General features: G+C 34.7%; 1 protein-coding gene across 1 annotated transcript in view; it reads right to left on the bottom strand.

Moving 5' to 3' along the window:
* Nucleotides 1-22,932, bottom strand: part of LOC110464455 — an 86,876-nt gene that overhangs the window by 8,752 nt on the left and 55,192 nt on the right. The window contains exons 2-5 of the mRNA XM_021519674.1: nucleotides 18,273-18,857; nucleotides 8,537-8,602; nucleotides 7,567-7,688; nucleotides 1,157-1,334 (exon numbers count right to left, since the gene is read on the bottom strand). Coding sequence (XP_021375349.1) covers nucleotides 1,157-1,334; nucleotides 7,567-7,688; nucleotides 8,537-8,602; nucleotides 18,273-18,857 — 951 coding nt within the window. The remainder of the gene's footprint in view (nucleotides 1-1,156; nucleotides 1,335-7,566; nucleotides 7,689-8,536; nucleotides 8,603-18,272; nucleotides 18,858-22,932) is intronic.

The following is a 22,932-nucleotide window of genomic DNA, read 5'->3' as shown; positions in this document are numbered from 1 at the left end:
TAGACTATGTATAAGTCACATGCACTTTAATACTAGGCATCTGGTTAGAAGTGTTCAGGCATTCAAAATGGGATAATAATCACTCTCTTTTAATCTAAACGGCAATGTGAGAACAAATCTCAACTGCCGCTGTCGTCATGGAAAGCTCTCATATAAACGTTGTCGGATTGATGTGTATCAACCATGATGTAAAGGATGGCTTGGTGTAATGGATTACATTGTACCGTCAACTAACAGTACACTATACACGCGAGACTCATAACATTTACATGTATACTGATAACAGAGCTAGTACCACGATAATATGCCAACATAAATTAAAAAAATATCCAATTATATGGGTAAACAATGCCCAAATCGGAACTCAAATTCAGTACAGAAAAGTCAACAGGAACTGAGGCGATACTAACTAAGAATAATAGACATAATAAAAAAGAAGTAAAGGGAAGCAAGAGAGTGGCCCGCTTCATTAAGAAAAACCAAATCAAAAACACAAAGCGAGCGGAGGCTCACAAAGATATACCTCGCAAATTGGTCAGGTTTGACTTTTGATCTGTTTACCTTGATCAAAGAACATCAAAACCTAATCAGGAGTAAAGCTGTTACCTTACTACATGTATGGTATAAATACGATTTTGCAGAAGTATGACCTTTGACTCTCTAACATTAACCGATAATCACCCAAAGCTAATCAGGAGTAAAATATGATTATATAAAACTATCACGTACATATGAACTCATTATTATGACGTGAATTGTATATATGGCGTATGTTATCAATCCGACGTCTACTAATTTATTATAACAAAGACAGCACGCCAATTAATCCCCGTCAAGATATTACCGTACAGCTGTATTGACTCAGGGCAGTTTAATGTCGGGTATACTAACATATTAATGGGAATCGCTGGATATCTCGCCAGGATTGTTATTATTGGTTAGTACAAACTTTCAACTAACGCATGGTGTTTGGAATGAAGGTTTTAATATCGTCAAATATTAACGTTGACGTGTAAACCGTAACCTTAGGTGAAATTTTTAAGTTTCCCTTTATTAAAATGTGTTATCGAGACCTTGTTTGAAATAAGACAAAGGAAAGTTATCCTATAAATTTAGCATTGATGACTACAGAGGACACGGTTAAAATTGCACTTACTATGTTTTGATTCGTCTCTGAGGAATATGAGTACAAAAATAAATGTGGTTAGCCACACTCCCACTGCAACAAGAAGGAAGAGGACTGGCCGCAGGGAGAACAAGAAACTAAATGTTCCGTCTTCATTGGTTGGACCGGTCAATGTCTGAAGAATATTAATGAACTCTCCATAGCTCATCTGCAATAAGAAACACAATGCAATGTTAGTAAGACAACAAATGCCATCACGTATCATCGAAAACGGTAGATACGATTAACACATGATCCATGCTGTACAATTTACACCAAGACAACCCCTGATCAACAGGAAGTCGATCGTCGCCATTTTTGGCCGTGTACAACAGTCAAACGTCGAACGTCGGTGGGTTTATAAATTGCCATAGTAATGTACTTGTCAACTATACATAAAAAAAAACCAAAGTCGTCATCACTAGTTCACAATATCGTCTTTACCCTTCGGCAAAAGAAATTGTTTAAAATAATGATTTGGGACATTGAGCATTACGATATGTCTCATATTAACGGACAGAGCTTACTTACTCAAGGCAGATTCGTGGTACTGTCAAACATGATAGTACGCAATGATTATGAAGTAATGCTATGTACTGTATATTCTTGAAACCCAATTAATACTGAATGATTTTTCAGTATCTTGTAAGACGAATACGAAAACAACATATCAATAAACCTACACCCAAAGATAGTAATCTGAAGTCAATCCTGTGAATGTGAAATATTAATGTAGCAAATGAAACCTTTCGATCAGCACTTTTCTCACTAGGGAATACTTCAATTGTACCACGGAAACAATGACTTGTATTTTAGCCTTTAGCTAATTTTAACATCGTCCAATGCATTAACGAGCACAAAGAGAGCTTCACAGACATGTCAGAACTATGACATAAAAATACACCGCAATCAATGTCGGCACGACACCAATTCTGTTGACACCTTTTTTACTATTGATAAAGACTGTCTGCGAATCGGCCATTCTATTTACAAAAGTAAGGAAAGGAAGACTGTCCTTGTGATTTAAAGCTTATGCATACATATTATTCAATAGAGTCTTTTTTCTGCTGGAATCGTCCAGAAGTTTTGGTTCTCAAAGTACACCATACATTACTTATTCATAAAGAGCCTGTTGTATGCTCAGTCCTTGGAGCTGTTGATACACGCATTAGGGACGATACGAGTAAGGAATAGTACATCGTACAATTTTGGAATTAAGATGTTTAGATTCTGGTCTAGAAAGATTGATGACATTTGTTTTTGCTATTTCTTTAATCAAAGTTTTCGGACTATGGAGTAAGTCACCAGAGGTACTGTTTGTCCCGTTTGCTACAAGGGATTGACATATTACACCCAACACAGGACTCCAATGTGTCATCCAGCACTATCTTGAATTTAGGAATATTTTTTGTAAAGATGGATCTTGGTGATTTTTAGCATTTGTTAACTATTTGAATGATAACAGACGTTGTCAGTACACGTGCTGTCTGTATCATCTTAACTTAACTTTAAGTAATTTATTAAATTGTTAGAAAAGGTGAAAATGTTTTTACATATGTATTCATTTTTCCTGACACGATTAACGATGATCTTGGATCATCTCCTCTGAAAATAGAATCGTTCAATATCCGTGCAAAGAAATGGCATTATTCACGTTCATCTTACAACCAATCATGATATAACTATTCCATTCAGATACATTTTAATTCACAACAGCAATGAAAATATGATCTAATTGCTCATAGATCCTTAGTCGGTGGGAACCCTCTTTAGCAAATATGATAAACAAAACATCCTAGACATAGATAAGAAAATAGCTTGTATTGGCACTTATAGCATTGCATTCACATTATTTCAATGTATAAAAAAAAAAAAAAAAAAAAAATATATAATTACTTCATCTAAATAACTGTGTCTCACACCAAAAGAACTGAGAAATGAATCGCCCGTATGGGTGACATGTTGTATCGCTAATACATCCCATATATAGACCGACCAGACACATAAATATTGACACGTAGACAGTATAACATCTGCCACAACTGGTGTTCTTCCCGAGATAATGATTGTCAAAGAGCAACGCGGTGGACGTTGGCAAATTTGTTCACATTATCAGATGTGACAAATTACCTAAAAATACGTTTCTAAATGTAAATCTTACAGCGATCCTCTTACTTGACAAATATCTCTCTGGCCTATATGTGACCGTTTAAAACATTAATGAAAATAGGCAACTGTATCTATTATGAATGTTTTATTCATAAGGAAATATGCATAACATGAACGAAAAGAAATGACCCGATGAATGAAGAAAAACACAAAAATATGTAGCAAGTAATTATGCTCGATATAAATTTGTTTAAACAGAGAAATGTGATTACATTGGTTCGATTACAATATATTCATTCTGTGACTCAAATAGCATGTAAACTTCCAACACACACCACAACATGCACTTTTGAGTAGTATCAAAAGAGCGTATTATGGATTAGGTGCATAGTATAGACTGCTAACGAACAAACTTACAACACAGGGTTCACAAATTTGCAAATTGAAAAATAGCATGGACAAGTTTTATGTTCGCCATCAGGATCACCAAGGGAATATGCTATTTATATGAAGGTCGATGTTTTTTAATTATGTTCATAAGAGTGTCTGTTGTTTTCGTTGTCGCTACCGAATTCTCGATTTGAGGACGGGACATTACTCGGATTTGACTAAGATTTATACGGTGGGTGTCATCTATGAAGCAGAAGATATTTACCCTTCCGGAACACCTGGTCTAATTCTCCATGTAATTTTTCATGTTTTTCCATGTAAAATATTTTTGTTCCTATATTGCCCCAGTGTTATCGATTATGAGTTTGACTTTTGTTGACACTTAGGTATTCTCTTGTGGTGTTTTTCTGCTTGTAGTTCTAAGTAAAATTATGTTAAAACGCCAACACACAAGAACATAACTGAAAGTCAAAGTCCTTGGGGGAAAAAAAGAAAAAAAAAAGTAACCGGGGACACATCACAAATGGAAAGGACATCACACATCCAATGAAAAAAAATGGGATCCGAAAGGGTAAACGTTCCAAGTACTGCATGTATAACCCGTATATGAAAAACAGTATACCGGTCGCGCAGGGATTTGCTTGTTGGACAAACGCAAACCATTAAAATGATCATTTATGATCTAAGCCAGAGTCCACGAATTTTATCAGTTTGGCGGATTTAAAATGAAAACGAAAAGCTAAATACTGTATATAATTAATTGATACTAATATCAAACAGAACGGACATTATTAACAATCAGAATTGCTTTCATTGATTTTTCTTTTCAGCAATATAATTATATTCTAATCAAACTTCGTCGGCACTGATTTACTGAGTCGTGATTTATTATCTTTAAAATAATTTATTGCGCTAGTATATTTCGTATATAAACACGCTTATTGGTTGATGTGGTTTTCATTTACTACCAAACAGAAAGGTAAAGTAGCTTCACTATTGTATATAGTGTATAACATATAACTTATTCGTGTGTCATTTGATGTAGGCTGGTAGTTAAAAGATTTCTGAACTACCCCTCCATTCCAGTTTGTTTAAACCTGTTCGCAACTTTCATTACCAACAAAAATCCCCTTTTTCTTCACCAGAGTTAAGTATTTCGTTTTTATGACCACATTCGTCTCCCTGACTTACGTAATTGGGTCGGAAACATGTCCAAAACTTCCGCGTCTTATTCATGTGATTTCATTCCAATATCATAAATGCACCATGTCTGGGATTTTCCGGTGGATCATTCTACTGAATGAGAAAGACTGGAATGGTGTCTTAACCCGTACTGCCACCGCTGCTCATTTGTCATCCGGTGTGCCTAAATTCGTTTATTCTACAATCGGAACTTTTCGAGCGCTGTCATTGGAACGATGGGTTGTGAGAAATCTGTTGTCATTTTCTGACGGCCTTAAACCTTTTCTGATAGCAATTCGTTGAAAACATTTTTTTTGAATGACATGGAATTCATGGTGCTCGATTCGCTTTTAAATCCCGTTAAGTCTGCAGGGGATTACGTCATTTTTTATTTTATTTTAGATTTCATTTTCTTCTGTTGTTTTTATTCATACGATTGTCAGCATTAACAGCTCACAAATATCCGTTCGGAACAGTAATTAAAATACCTTAACGATGTTTAATAAGACGTCAAGAACGACCATTTAATGAGACCCTTGCAAAACCATTATGTACACTATCAACCGAAATTGAAATTCAGTGTAGCTCTATTAAATGAGTAATTCACATAATAAGATGAGTGTAGCATACTATCAAAGCATAAACTTGATATGTCTTTTGGTCTGTATTATATATGTAGGTAAACGAAACATAACCACGACATAAATCATTTTAGATCATGCAATTCATGAATCTCTATATCAGCAATGTTATATGTGTATGTAACATCTGTATACAATGTTTAAATGTTATTCGTAAATATACATTGTCAAAATCTATAGAACGTATTAAATAAGTAATTAACATAAAAAGTAATGAAACAATGGTCAATGGACGTAGCAATGGAACACGCATCACCGAATTATTGTATTAAAGGGATTAAATTAATTTGTTAACGTTGTGTTCAGTATGAAAATCAAGATATCATAGGGGCTTTACACAAGGAGAAGATCCAACACAGAATAGGAGCAATGGAAACACCAAAAACCAAAGAAAAAATCAGTATTAACCTCCGTGAAGTATGTCATCATATAAATATAAAGTGTGAGTTAAGCCGTTACTGACGCCTGCTTTTAAGGCCAACTAGTAATATTGTACTTCGATTACAACCACTTCATTTGTTTAACTATTTTTCTACATACGCTATAATATCCAATAAAATGATGCAGTTCTCCTTGTTTTTATGAAGTTTGTTTAATCGTTAAAATGTCACACTTGACCAAATCTAGTCTTTCTTTGTTGTAATTATAGTCATATTTCTAGTTTTATTTTAATGCGTCTCTGTGTGTGCTGCGGTACTTTACGGAGAAACATTAATGATTAATATAAGACACATACAACTTATGACTTAAGCGTTATCACATGAATTATGATGATTTTATAAACGAATTGGCGAGAAATGCAAATTTTTGTTTTACTGTGTTAAGCTCCTATTTTTCACGTGGTAACATATTTTTTTATTATTGTTGTCAGTACAGCTTCAAGAAATCATAAATGGCAAGGAAACATACTGTTCCGGGCTTGATTAAATTATTCGATTTTCAAATTAACACAGAACTTTATCTTAAATAGAAAATGTTAAGGGCTCAAAACCCTAAATAAATCCCCCTCACTACTCAAGCTATCACAGGTTTCATTAGATGTTTGTAGACGGCTCCAGACAACTAACACTGTGACATTCTGGAGGCTGGACTGACTACTCTTATCGTTTGGCGTGTTGAATGACGTGAATAACTAAACCCGCAACGGTTATTAGAGAAGATAGTTATCGATCCTTTGAGTTTGAGTGACATCGTCTTCATATACCTAAACCAATTGTACGTAAATGTATACTAGTAGATTCCAATTACAGAAAGTGAAAATGACGGAGTGTAGCTGCTTCACCAGTTTTAATTAATCGCTTGTTATATAACTGTGGTTAGGAAGACAAATGAACTAGATCAATAGCCAAATTTTCGTCCTATGGATGTTTTGGGGCGAAACAACCTCCAGCTCTGTCATGATGCCATTATATACAACTTCAAAACCGATTCTGTGGCTATGGAGCAAGCTACATCAAAGAGAATACCAAATACAACATTGGCAGTTTATTATATCGATACGATTTTGATTCTACTGATAAAATGTGATTATTGCTAATCTTGGTTCCTTTATTTTCAGTTATATCAAACTATCGAAATTGTTATCTCGTGTGGAAAGAATCCAGTTCATCTGATTAAATGTTTCAGTTAATAACTGTAGAGAATAGTATACCATTATGTAAGGGGTTTTGTACCATTGAAAACTAACGACGGAATACCGAACTATCAACAAAGCAGTAAGTCGAAATCAAATTCGATAGAACTATGGCAAAATGTGAACAAAGGAAATATTTCCATGGGAGTTTCTTGAGACAGTACAAGGAGAATAACACAAGACTTTCGAAATGGTAAGCATCTACTGCTTCACCGACGACACCCGCCATGTAAATCTGTAAAATTCAATTAATGTCTTGTCCTTAAATCGAAAAATCGAAACAAGGCACACAAATGACGTTATAAAAAACACCAACCTTCAAATAACATAAAGAAATAACATATTTCCTATGAATTCATAAAGGCGACAAAAGAACTTGTCATGAATCTTCATTGAATTGCAATTTGTTTGACACATTGGTTTTTGGGATGTTGTTGATTACTTACGCTAACTCCATGACAACAGAGAGGCGTGGGCACATCGTCATCGTCTTTACAGGTCAGCTGAGCCCTCCAGCGGCCAAGCACGTCTATCTGGACAGTGGCCAGAAGCTGACCGTTCTCTATATCTAAAGTTAATATTGTGAAAAGAATACAACATTAACATTTGAGGATCTATTCAACGTAAACAGATGAAATCTTATGGAACTGACAAAACGATCGGAGGTAAAACAAGGTCCATTGTACAAGTTAATTTTTCCTTAATTATTAACGTACCTTTTCTTTCAAAACCAAGAAAGGTGACTGCCTTTTGTATTGTAAAATGAAATATGATGATGGACATTGGAAAAAGACAAATACTGAAACGTCACAAAAGTTGTAACAATCTCACCGAAAAAAAAGTCACTAAAACAGTAAGTAGAAATAAAAATAATAATACTTAAGCAAAATTTCAAGATCGGAAAGATTGATATCGGACACACTTGAAAATATTACACTGATAAAACAAGATCAGGCATTCTGTAACAGAAAGTGTTTGTCCTCTGTTTCTTTGACATAAAATGTAGAAATCTAGGACAGAAACAGGTATTGTCATGTCCTCATTTCAAAAAACGGGTTAGTTACATGGTTAATGACAATCGAGGCAAGATGAATCCAAAACGTCGACCAAAGGTCGGAGGAGGGACACAGTTTAGTCCCAGAGGAATGTTAACAGTCTATTTAAGAGCTTGCCTCCAAACTAAACTAAACAAAACTAATGTCAACCAGAAACTCAATCATTAGAACCATTTAAAACTAAGTATATTCTATTTTGCCCTTGTTTTGGTTTTTTCGCAAATTATGCTCCAAAGCAATTTACAACCATATATATTCATATAGAATTTTTTATTGTTTGAAGGATGGATAATTTAGAACATTATTAATGATGTGTATTAAGTGATCTTTATGCATCAAAAATGTATCATATCAAACTTACTTGTTGGGGAATACAAAATGCAGCTCATCTCACTACTGAAAGACTCAGAACTTCTCGGTAGTCCCTCTAAATAAAACAGATAAGAATAAAAACCTCACTATTGTGCTAATTCAATTTCATTTATGCTATAAAATGTGCCGTTAAATATACATATACATAATAACATTATTAAATATCCATATACATATTAATACACTGTAAAACTTTGTTTTACTGAAGTTATGGTTTTAGACAAAACTTCAAAAAAGAAAGGAGACAGATACAGCTGTCTAAACAGGTACATATAAAGGGGACATATACAGCCGTGTTAACCCATACATAGAAAGGGGACATATACAGCTGTGTTAACACATACATAGAAAGGGGACAGATATAGCTGTATAAACACGTACATAGAAAGGGGACCTTTACAGCTGTCTAAACACGTACAAAGAACGGAGACAGATAAAGCTGTCTAAACACGTTCATAGAACGGGGACTGATATAGCTGTCTAAACACGTTCATAGAAAGGGAACCGATACAGCTGTCTAAACACGTACAAAGAAAGGAGACAGATAAAGCTGTCTAAACACGTTCATAGAAAGGGGACTGATACAGCTGTCTAACCACGTACAAAGAACGGGAACAGAAACATCTGTCTAAACACGTTCATAGAAAGGGGACTGATACAGCTGTCTAAACACGTTCATAGAAAGGGAACCGATACAGCTGTCTAAACACGTACAAAGCAAGGAGACAGATAAAGCTGTCTAAACACGTTCATAGAAAGGGGACTGATACAGCTATCTAACCACGTACAAAGAAAGGGGACAGAATCATCTGTCTTAACACGTACATATGTCATTCATCATAGTGACAAGTTAATCATTCGTAGACATTTACGCTTTGCGAAAACACATGCAAAGGTCATGATAAGTATTCCATCTTCAGATGACTACATACAGCACAACAAGTCAGAAGTACATTAATATTTATTTATATATTTATTTTATTGTTATTTGTTTTTATTTTATTAATATATTGATTTTTTTGCCAATATTTTTAAAGACTTTTTATTGGGTTATTTTATTTTCATTTTTATTTATCTATTTATTATTTAAATTATTGTTTTCTAGTTATTTTCAGTTGTTTATTTATTTCATTTGTCCGCATTGGTAGCCCTGACACTTTATGTTATAAATTTCAATATGTTAAAACAACAATTTCGTTAAGTATGTGGAAAGTCTCATCACTTCCTATTCTGAAGTGATTCTGAATTTGTTTTGAAATTTAAGGAATAATTATAAATAATTAACCAAATATTTGCACGTGAATGGCAGTTCTCTAGACCTAGAGAAAACATTGGAATGGTCCCAAAACAACAATGAAACAAGCAATCTGATACTTAATTAGCAATCGGGAAAAGATTTAGGAATAGTTACTGCGCATGGAAAGTTAATTTGGAAATAAATAACTGATTCATGCCTAAGGCCTAAAAACATCAAATGTTTGGGAAAGGGAAGCAGCTTATTGTTTCATCAAAAGGCAACAGTTTTCCAGGTCTTTCCAAGCATTTTGGGACAATTGATATGACTGTTCCCAAAACAACAATGAAATAACTAGTTTATTACCTAATAGTTGAAACTGCAGTACTGTTTTTACACAGATTTTAAATAACAAACATTGGTAATATCTCATTATTATATAATTAGTTACAGTTGGATTCAATTGCTCAAAATGGGGTGTATACGACATTTATGTATGCACAATTATTTGACGCGTTTAAATCTGTTATAAACGTATAAGTAACTAGTAATAATTGTAACGGATGGCCGTTACAAAAGTCTCCCAAACGACCACTGTACGACTTAAGTGCTTAGGCAGAATCAGACAACATCTAAAATTTCAACAAATAAGAGGCCTTAATTTCGTTACCATGGCGACTGAGCTGCTCGAAACTGTTACCATTGTGTTTTGCATCCCTAGAAACCTTAATGTACTAATTTTCACCGAAATCAGTGTCCAAAAACTCCAAAAAAGGAAGCAAGACTATGACGGCCATCTTGGACTTCCGGTCGATATAGAAATAGCTTGTTGCACACCTAGAACCCCTAATGAATAGGTCTGTGTAGTTTCATGATGATCCCCAATTAGTTTCTGAGAAAACCTCTGGAAACGTTCATGACTGCAGAAGAATATTTAATAATAATAAGAAGAAACTGAGTAAAAAAATAAGTCCCCAAACTTTGTTTGGGGGACTTAATTAATAACTGAAATTGAGAAAGATGCTTCAAGCCAGCTTAGAAACGTGTACTTTTTCTAGTACTTTGAGCAAGTAATTTCACGAGAAATAAATTATATTCCATAATTTATTATCCTGCGCCAACAGGAAAATCAAACATAGTCACTGTCATATGATATGTTTGTACTAACACACAATGCTATAACAAAGCTTTAGACATTTTTTGTAGATATACCGGCTTCTCATTTCCTCAGTGCTACCCAAGAATACATCTTTTAATTTATTTTACGACCGTTACAAATGCTTAACGGAGTAGTAAGACACGAGACTCCCCTGTATATACAGTTGACATGTTATCTTCCCGAGACATTTTAGTCGAGATTGAAAACATCCAACGATCGCCACCATGCTCAGTTTTCTAATAAGGAGATTGTCGTTTCCGTCATGTTTTGCACAAATGTTCACCGCGTCATAGATCCTTGCGACTGATAATACTCTTAGGTTTTTACACCAAATGTTTTCACTATATTCTAATGTGAATTAATGAGAATCGCTTTGCGTCCTGAGGCGAATTATGTCTTTTTAATTGTGACATGTACAGTCCTCTGTCATTACAAGCTGTCTATCGCGCTTTGTTAAAGAAAATTCCCATGCCCCCTGTCAATACTCTTGGCAAACAATTCTCTAAACTCTTCATATACTCAGCACTATGAAATGCTTCTAGCGCTCTCTACCAATACCTCTGCCTTAACGTTCCCAGTTGAATTTCTTTTGAATTTTAAAACTTGACTCGCTAAATAATTAATGTATTAACATGCAGAAGAAAAATTAAAACAAAATATTTCCTGGCAAAGTATACTTGCGAATTTCGGTGTGGAAGTTATGTTAAATTTCCTCGTGCAAAAGAGGAAAATTCTTTTTAGGTAATTGGTTTTAAGTTGCGGGAAGTTATACATTTATCATCCCCAGAAGTGTGAGTAATAACAGATATGCAGCAAAAACACTTGTCGACTCAAGAGTAAATTGCTTTTACAGTTCATCGCTGTTGAGGATAATTAACTTTGAAAAGGCGTGTGCTTTTGAATTGCAATGTGTGATTATGCACCCGGGGACTTGTCAATTGAATACTTCTCCTATTCATAATATCAATTTCGTTATCTCATCTTATAGAAGAAAAGTCTGAATTGATGAAAATGAAATATGCATGTTTTGTTATAGACCATATCGATAAATACAAACAGACAATTGCATCAAATTGATGTCAACCAGTTCGATATCCTGTCGGAATTTAGGATACCAATACTGTAATTAGATATTGAGGTGTGTATTGTTGTTCGACTCTCCAACATAACGCCCGGTCATAATATAGACTGTGATGACTTTTGTTTTGAGACTTGTCGGGAACAAAGGAACCGACGGACAGCTTTGTCATAGATGACCTATAACATATACATAACAAATACATTTGATTATTTTCCAAATTTATGAAACAAACATTTTTCAAACTTAATCACTCTTGCTGGCCCTGATGATAGTGGTCGGGGAGTCTTTAACTTGGTCTGGCAGATGACCCAATACCTTTTCACATCCGATCGTAGAATCAAACCCCGGCCATTTTGGAGAAAGGAGAGTGCGTTATCAACTGCGCCACCCGACCACTCATATCAATATAACATATAGATAGGCAAAGACTATTATGATGAAGTAAAATAAATAACCATAACGTCAAGACATAAAGACAAAATCCACACTGAAAACTAATACGAAATAATCATTAATTTTAGCCCGTCAAGGAGGCACAAAACAACACGAAAATATAGAAATCCTCCTCAATAGCATGTTTTCCGAAAGGGTTCGAATCACCTGCACTATGTAACTCATCATGATCTGCTTTTTCATTCCGGGTTCCAAATATTGGACATAGCTATATAGATATATCTATTAATGTTGCAGCTCGGTATCTATTTTCTAATTTCCACTCAATCGAATATGGACGAACGACGTGAATGCCGTTTTTGTAAGACATGAATTGTTCTGGCTCAGATTCCGAAAGCACAAACGATAACTTTATTTGGGATGTTGTATGTTATTTCCCGTCAGATTTCCCTTTTTCCTTTTGTAAACTACCAATATAACTGATCCCCGCTGATTCGCCAACTGACATACCGACTTATCACGATGAAAGCTAATCTAATAAAGGGCGGACAACGTATTCGTCATCTGTTTTGGTAAATCAGTTTTATTACCGCTGTGGTGAGATATCCGAGTGTGCCCAGAGACGAGGAGTGCTGAAGTTTCTTCTGATGTCATCATAAATTGTTATACAAGGACAATTAGTAACACGCTTCATACTCAAAACAGCTAATTACTGACAATATTAATTCAGCTACAAGTCGGAGAAATAGGATCCATCGGTATAGGAAGTACATCTCACCAGACACAGCAGGCGTTCGACATGTGAACATATCTCTCCAAACAACACAACAAGGGCACACGACGGTAAGCATACAATGTAGTTTTACAAGCAACACAAAACAGACATACGACAATAATCGTAGCTCGGCAAACAACACAAAATAGACGGACGACAATAACCGTAGCTCTGCAAACAACAAAACAAGGACATACGACCGTAAGCATACACTGTAGTTCTACAAGCAACACAAAACAGACATACGACAATAAACGTAGCTCGGCATAGACAGACGACAATAACCGTAGCTCTGCAAACAACACAATAAGGACACACGACGAAAGGCATATAAATGTAGTTCTGCGAACAACACAAAATAGACAGACGACAATAATCGTAGATCTGCAAACAACATAAAACAGACAGACGACAGTAAATATAGCTCTGCATATATGTAACACAAAATAGACAGACGACAATAATCGTAGCTCTGCAGACAACACAAAATAGACAGATGACAATTAGCATAGCTCTGCAAACAAGACAACGCAGGCGTACGGCGGTAAGCATAGTTCTGCAAACAATACAACACAGTCACACGACGGTAAGCATAGCTCTGCAAACAACACAACACAGACAGACGAAGGTAAATATAGCTTTGCAAACAATACCATACATGTAGTCAGCATTAAACATAACTCTTCAAACAACTCCAAACAAGCAGTCGACAGCAAACACAATCATACAAACAACGGGACAAGACAGTCGATAGAGAAGAGAACTCTACACACACCACAACAGGGACAGACAACAGTAAACAGCACAGCACAACGTCGACAGTAAACATAACTCTCTGAAAACAGCACACCACAACGTCGACAGTTAACAAACTATATAAACAAATGACAAAACCCATGCAGTCGACAGCTATACAAACATGACAAGACAGACAGCTGACAGTGAAAATAGATTTACAGACAACATAGCAAAGACAGGCGACAGTATACATAGTCCAACATCAAATAGGACAGTTAAAAGGATATCATAGGCCTTTAAACACCATAACCAAAACAGTCGACAGTAAAATAGCTTTCAAACAAATAAAAATACAAATAAGTCACTTGACAGATAACTATCACTCTATGACACATAAATAACACATTACATGTACTCGACAAACATAGCTTTACATTAAATATTCAACAGGAAAGCAGACACATGTAAATTTCCCCCTACATCAAGTAATCAACACAGAGCAGGAAGTCGACGGCGAAAGATCCCTCTAAGTTGAATGCAAATTAACACAGACAACGATATGTGACCTAAACTTGATCTCAAAACAAATCACAACAGATAGTCGATATGTAAACATGTCTGCACATCAAATAAACGACACAAACGACCTGTCAGGTGAACCTCGCTCGTTTGACAGCATGCGTCAAGGAACATGGTAACTAGTTCAAAATAAATACTTAAAAACAGAGAGCACTTGATCCAAATAAAGGATAATCTGGCTAAAAACGTTTTGATTCCCGTAAAACATCACATACACAAGAGACAATAAGCAGGTTAAACCACGAAGAATGGGCCACGTGACGCTTTACTGCAAAAGTATTGAGAAACGTAGGATTGTAGCATTGTTTGTATTGATAATTTTTAATGCATTTGCAAGATTAAATCAGTATCATCATTTCAAAACTCCGTTTTCGCAATATTATGCTTGAAACAATTGTCTAAAACCTAGCATTTACATCGATAGAGGTTGATTGAATATTTCTAACAATATGTTGAAATTTCGATTTTAAAACATTAGCTTAAAAATGGTTCCTAATATAAGTGGGAATAAGCAATGGTTACCACGACTGAAAATTGTTCCTTCAAAATAATACACACACGTCAGTTTGGAATAATCATAAAACGTAAAATCTGCATCATCGCTTTGATTATTGTCTATCGAGCTATTTTTTAAAGATATTGCAGAACACATAACTGCTGAAGTCTGGGAATGTTGGAATCAGGATAATACGGGAGCACTTGCTGTTATTCGGTCTGCCATTCACTGAGAGCTCGTCGCCCTTGGTTCCTTCACGCAATGTTATAACACAATATTAATAATGCTGGCGCTACAGTTTCGTGAAATGCCTGGCTATTGATGTTTCACATGCGAAGCTCTCACAGTTCAGGTGCAGTACGACATATTTTTTTTTGTCATGACAATAAAATTTAGAGGATATTTTGTATTGTATAATAAAAGTTCGCCGTTTAACAGTGTCGCTTATGAGTGACGTATGTATGACTACAAACTGAAGATGTTATCAGAAATGCACTAAACATATACGCATCTTTTTTATAATCAAAAGTGAAAAGTTTTAAGTAGCTATTCAACTATTCTTGTTTGATGTATTTCATGCTTTGGAAAATATTATATTTTATATATATAGATTGTTTATTTGACAGTTCAGCTGTCAGTTTGAAAACAGACACTGGTAAGAGTATTGCCTGTCACTGAGGTCGAGTAAGGGAAATGCACATAAAATAAGACGATGTTACCTGTAGAAGACAATCGCTGTACTGTTTAAAAGACAGTTTTAAACTACATGCAACTGATATTTATATTTTCACGTCGATATAATTCCCTTTTATGCTGATATTATAAGAAAGATGAAAAAAAGATATTACTAAAATGTTCAAAAATAATCAAAGTCTTAGTTATGTCGTATTTTTCTGGAGATATTTTTGTGTAAGATTTCCTTTGTTATATTTAAATATGACAGTGATAACTTCTCAGACAACATTCTACCTACTTACAAGTATCTTGTACACGAGATATGTCTACACGGATATTCAATGATTCACGGTTACGTTACATTAATGTGAGGTTTGTAAAATAAAAAGAACATATCTATTATAACCTTTCAAAGCATTTTCTTGACTTATCGACTTATTGCAGTGTTGAAACCATGTTTACGTTATTACATGCATAATCGCATTCAGAAGATAGTATGAGAGCAGAATCAAACGAACGGTGACTGAGTTCGACTGCGTCAGGGGTATTATTTACACAATACTATGTATTCAACAAGTTCAGAGGTGATGAATACTAAATAAAGGTGCTTTCATCTGTATTGATAAAGTCCGATTGCGTTACCTGGTATGCTGAACGACTTTGTAATCCTTAGTAACAAAGCAACATGATCGCAATGGCAGAGGAAGTGTGACAGAAGGCAGAGTCAACGCCTATGGAGATTTAACATTAGCGTCGGACCCTGCTTGGAATTTCAAAACAATATAGATGCAAAAGGGTATAGGTATATGAAGTTTAAATAAAAAAAAAATGTTTCAGAATTTAATTTATGACAAATGATAGCTCATTGACTTACACATGTGTGGGTGTTAAAGGTGTGGTAATACAATTCCTCCTATAGCATTTAAATGACACAATTACTATAACGTTATATCATCATCGTGTGCAACATATTCCAGCTATTTTTTATACCAAATAGTACACTATTTCAAGATCGATTTGTTTGATCTTTTTATTGTAAATTGAAGCAGAATAGTATCTTTAAGTTTTTAAACGAACAAATTGTTTATACTTGCTTAAAAGTTGGCTACCAATTACTATCTTTCATCATCAGGAATTCCAAAAATATAATGACAACTGGTATATCTGATAACACTGATAACACATCTGATTTAAACAAAGAAAAGAAAAGATAGCTTTCTTTCCACTTTTTCTTTAAATTATGTTTTCTTCATAACACAAATATTTTGCAAGTAGGTTGTTCATGTGAATGGATATAAGTTTTGTACACATTGGTGACCATCGTTCAAGATCATAAGAATCAAATCTGCTAAAGTTTTTTTCCCGGATTTGTAAGTACATAAAAACAATTATGTAGACGGAATATATATATATATATGGATTTTTTTTAAAGAAGTATAAAATATACACTACCATTGGAACTTTGCATAAGCAAGTTGACAATGTTGAATATATTTAAAATTTTGTTTTTGAAAAATTTTGCATGTTTTTCTAATTAAAAGCATCACTTCGCTTACTTAATGTATATCGATATGACATATTCAGTACTAAACTCACAGTTAGCTTATACACTATACACTTTAATAATTCATTTCCAAAATGTCCTGTGACATTTATCTGACATATTTTAATGATACCCCGGCACTCAACCCGCACTGGTGTTATGCACTGAGGTCCACTACGATTATCAGTAGTAATAATGCAAAATCATTAATGCAGTTATTGTTCATTTTTATGAATCAACATATGGCGAAAAAAAAAAATGGAATGAGTGGCCGAATGTTGACCCAGCCTTTGACAAGACATATTGTTATTTTTAAGGGGCCCACTGGTACATGCATGACTTTTTGTAAATCATTGCATTCTTTACGGCTCGTCAAAAACTTCGAGTTGTATATCTTTGACCTTTTACATACTGAGGATGGTATTTACGGAAATTTTATAACTTTTGCTATGCATTAGAAATAAGAAATATAAGTTTTATTCTGCATATAAAACAAATATCGAAAGTTAGCAGCACGGTAATAAAGTATTGCTCTTTCAGATGTTTGAGTAAGCTTTACATTCTCTGCAAGAATTATACACTAATAGGGAAGTCTGGTGTCCCGTTCATGTAATATGGTGTATTTCACCTTATTTTACTTTCAGCGTTTTCGTCCATGAGCAAATAAGTCAAGCATAACAAGGAGTCAGGGATCATCATAAAACCTCGTTTTAGTGTGAACTATTCTTGCAAACTATCTCTGAAGGTTTTACCAATACCTGCTTAACAATTGAGAGGTTACCAGTTATGGAATTTATACTTGCCGAATATTTAAATCTGCAAATGAGTTTTCCCAGCGAATAATTACGAGAATAATTATTGCTCAAAATTCAACAATATCAGAAGAAATTTAAAACGAAACGAAGTGTTAAGTAGGACAAAATTTAACTATAAGGACTTTAATTGTGTATAGTAAAAGGTTCTCGTTTAATTATGATCGACCCTTTTCTTCACCAATTTAACACAAGAACAGTGTCAAGTTATTAATATTAATAAGTGATTTACATACTTACCACTCTTTAAATGACGAACTAGACACCTGAAAAAGTCACTCTCCCTAGCATCCAAAAAGCCTATACTTTGTAGTGGTTCTGGTATAGAACATTCCCTTAGTAGCACAGTGAGCATGCGCTGTCTATACAAACTACACTGAGTCAAATTTTGAAGAACATCCTGGAATTCAAACCACGTTGATTTCACGTAATGTCTCGTGAGAACCACCACGACACGCTCGCTTAACATTGCAGCACATAGTTCGTTTGGTAAAATATTCGGTTGTTGTTGGTTGAAATTCCCGCTGTAGTAGCACCTGTAGTTGTACGGTTCTGATTGGAGCCTTGTGACAATATCGAAAACCCATGATTGGTCCTCTGGAGAATGTGAAAAGAACACGTGATAACGGTATAAATCCTGAAGAGGTGGGGCAGAGTAGATGACATCTACCTCCAAACTCTCTGTATACGTTATGGAATCATCGCAAGTGTTGAGGTTGGAATACACGTCATTCTGGGACAAACATGATGACGTCAGTGCATCGGTTTCGTCCGGTATACTCGACGAGTCATATTTAGATTCATTTTGTACCAAGGCCGCATGGTCTAGAAAGACAACAGAAAAACAATTCAAAGTCTTAATGTTGAAAAATGCGGAATGAAACAAAACAAAACAAAAATAACAATGTAAATATATTAAAATTACAAGTGAAATACAAAAAAAAACGTCTTCCCAAGTTTCATTAACATCATAATATAAAACATAAACAGTAAAAATCGTTATAACCACATTATCAAATGTATTTGCAGAAAGGTGGAATGCTAAACAAGTATCGTAAAGAACTGACAATTCGCCTACGTCGTTTAATCCGAATTTTGAATCAATTTCTTCATTGTGACGTCATAATTGAAAAGTGATATTACAAAATGAAATATGTGTTTAATCATCACCAAAGATAAGAAAAACAATCGAAAAAAGGATTTTAAGCTTAACAATGTATACGTTTACTTTCAATGCATTTCTGTCGCTTGAAATGATTGCAAAAATAATTCATCTGTATCTGCAATTATTGTTTACCTATACAATAATATGAAAAATATATATAAAGCATTGTTTTTTTATCCATAATGTCACTCTTTTCCATTTCACCAAACGCAGCCCAATTCACACGAAACTACTCAATTAAAACGTTAATATGATTTGACGCCATGACAGATTGCTTAAATACGAATAACTGATACAACGAATTCATTTAAAGACAATAATCCTATAACATCTTCGATGTTAAATGCCACTTTTCCTTTGAGAATGCTTCCTACTTTATTTTCATGCATTGGCTACACCGCTTTCCATACTTCGAAGCGTTTTTTCGTTGATAATTTGATCAATTTCCTTTTCATTAGTATCATTTAAGCAAATTATATTGTCAAATTTAATTCGGCCAGGATTAAGGGGTTATGCAGCAAGAACAACGACTGAAATAGCTTTCCTTATGAAATGTGATTTAAATATTATTGCTTCTATAGCCGAACCAATAACAAAATACAAAGGAACCTTCACAACAATTAACAAGACAACAATTCAATTTGACAACAGCAATTTTATTAAACAAGTTTTCGTCGACTCCTCTGTTTGATCCTTTCCATTCACACAAACTGCTATTTAATCTCATAACATATTAAATAGTAATGCAGTTGGGAAATCAAGGTTAGACCTTGTGTAGCCCACAGTATGGGCATTGTAACGTGCGACTAATGTGTAAAAGAAGCCTTGGAATGCAGGGGGATCTTTAAAACCCTTTTTGGGTATTTCATCATCTTCCATCGCAGATGTGTATTTCATGTGCAAATGATATATTACCCTCCAGTGAAGGCACATTATTTACGCCATCAACGATTCCAGATTCGCTGCGGTTGACATGCTTTCTATTTTTGTAATTTTCGACGGTGTCTGCTCATATTGCTTTCAGGCTTGACACGAACATTCACAAAATGACCAGCATCACCAAACAAAATTATAATCTGAACGAAAGTAATCATTATCGTTATTTTTATCGCAATTCGAATGATTTTGAACCTAGACCGTAAATTGACCAGCAGTGCCCGTGATATTAGACCGGTTCATTTCAAAGTTACTCGACACTTAAGGAAAAATGTCGGAAAATAGGAAAGTCAACGTTTTGATTATTTTGCAATTTTTGTGTCATAATATTTAACAATGAAAAGTATTTTTGTGTACGTAAAATGGCATGTGATAGTCACTTTGATTAACCAGTCATGGACGGATTTCTTCCCTCGCCGACATAACACTGCTGAATACAGACCAAGTCTCGTATATTGACGAACACTTCTACATTCACATATATTTCAGTATGGTAAACGAAAAGACATCGGCTACTGTTGAAATCCTAAATGAAATAACAAACATAAAATGTGTTTTCAACGCTAAAATCCTCGTACGCATGCAAAGGTGTCTGTGTAGTTTGTTCATGTTTTACCATGATTGCATCGATTTTGAATTCGAGCTACAATTTTTTTGGAAGTTTGATTTTTTATTTTATTTTTGTGTTTTTCCCCCTAAGCCAGACAAAGGAAATTTGTTTTCATTAGGAAAAAAACAGAAGTAACACTTCATCAGTAATTTCTTTAAATTGATCTTATATCCTCAAAACAGATCCGATAAACTAATGTATACAGTTCAGTTTAAAGCACAAAACTTGCTTCAAGAAACAAACATTAGTGTGTTTGAATTGAAATGTTACCACTTTAAATAGACTCCAGAAGCATAACAAAGATTTACTTAAGCTTTACATTATTGTCGTTCTTAGGTTGTCCACATCATGATTTTTAATATATATTATCCAATTATATTGGGGGCGCAAAAGAGGTTACCTTTCCGGGAACATAATAAAACTGGTAACTGGAATTGCATGTATTCATTTAATACACTAACAGTATGATGTTATTTTGAAGGAGTTTACTTAGGTTTGTTAGAAGTAAGTAAAAGGTGTTATACAGGGAGGCTAGGTCTACATGTATTTTGACCAACGCCACCCTTATTGAGTAAGGTAACGAATGGTTAGACGTAGCACAAATATATGTAGTTTTAAAACATTAATGTGTGGCAGATTTGTAACCCATCTTTAAAGAAAGATGAAGATGTTTTACTTTTCATTTTGAGGCAAATTTTAATTGAAAGCCTGTGATTCTTCTTCTTTCCTGTAGATTATCAAAACACGTCCCTGAAATTAGAATACGAGCAAACCTTAATCAATTCTTTTATTTTCGAAGGAAAAAAGTAGATGCTAAGATTCAAATCTAATGCCATGGATATATATTGACAGAAATGAAATAAAACTGTGACTTCATTGGTGAGAATGGGGATTGTTGCGTGGCGCGAGGGATAATTGGCTTTTGCGTGTGAAATAACACTGCCAATGAATCATTGGCTCTCTAACGTCGAAGATAAAAATGGAGTAAGTTGGTATTGCGATATTACACAGTTCAAACACCTGAATAAAGAAGAGTGAATACTTTAGGGGATGCGAATAGATAAAAATTAAATTTGATTTACAAAATTACATAACGCAGGTTCGCTATGTAAAACTTTGAAATGACAGAAGAAGTTTTGCTAGGATCTTTGTTTACCATGAGATAATATCATGGCTTGTAACACAAAGTTCCTGTTACATTTTGTTCCTGTGGACTTTGCAATTTTACTCTTGTTTGTATTGACTCATTTTAGGCAATTTTGCTTTGCAAGTTCAATGTTGAATAGTTCGATACCAGAATAATTCTAACGTGTCCTGTTGTCACATAAAGATAGGTGTTCAAATCTCATCGGCAAGTCTTACGTCATGGCATTGTTATGTAACACCATGTTCTGTTGGTCCATTAAGACAATAAGAATCGGCAATATATTGTCACTTGAAGATAAGTGTACGTGCACGAAAGGCCAGCAGGACAGCCAGCCAGCCAGCCCACATCATTCATCGCCATTGTTGTTAAGATAGAGCAGCAAGATACCGTTATTTCCCAAGGGATCAAGCATTCCGTCTCATCTCCTCTCAACTGTGTTTCGATATCTAAGTGGTATAGCATGCTGGTAACCTAATCAGCTAGAATCTCGCACATCGTGTCTATTCGCCATGTAATGCTTTACTGCATTGTTCTTATCATATACCTTTTTCTATAACATGTTTCATAGTTCTTCAGCATGATTCCAAACTAAAGAGCACATTCTTGCCTCTGGTTCTGTTCAATAATTATGTAACGTTTGTTTCGTTGCCAGTGCCCCGTTTTTCTCTTTGGGGGCGTGACATGACTTATGATAAGAGTGATATTAGAGTTTCATAATGGGTGTAGTATATGTAGAAGGAGACTTTTACCCTTCCTGAACACCTGGTCATATTCTTCGTTTGCCCAGGTGATCACGGCAATGGCTTCATACCAGGATATTGTTGAGAATTTGGTTTTCCTTGTTGTTTTATTTACATGAATATGTCATCGTTCAAATATTGAAGTTATAATGGCGCTTGATGTGAAATTTATAACGCCGCAGATCAGAACCTTTGTTAAACATTTCATCAGTAAAGCATTTTTCTCTCCGATATAGAAAATGACCTCAGTTTTCCCTTCTTTTAGTTTAAATCATGAGAAGCATAACATTACAAATTATATA

This window comes from Mizuhopecten yessoensis, unplaced genomic scaffold (genome assembly GCF_002113885.1).
Source record: "Mizuhopecten yessoensis strain PY_sf001 unplaced genomic scaffold, ASM211388v2 scaffold10989_1, whole genome shotgun sequence".
Classification (NCBI taxonomy): Eukaryota; Metazoa; Mollusca; class Bivalvia; order Pectinida; family Pectinidae; genus Mizuhopecten; species Mizuhopecten yessoensis.
The sequence above is the reverse complement of the archived record's forward strand: the minus strand, read 5'-3'. Positions and strand labels throughout refer to the sequence as shown.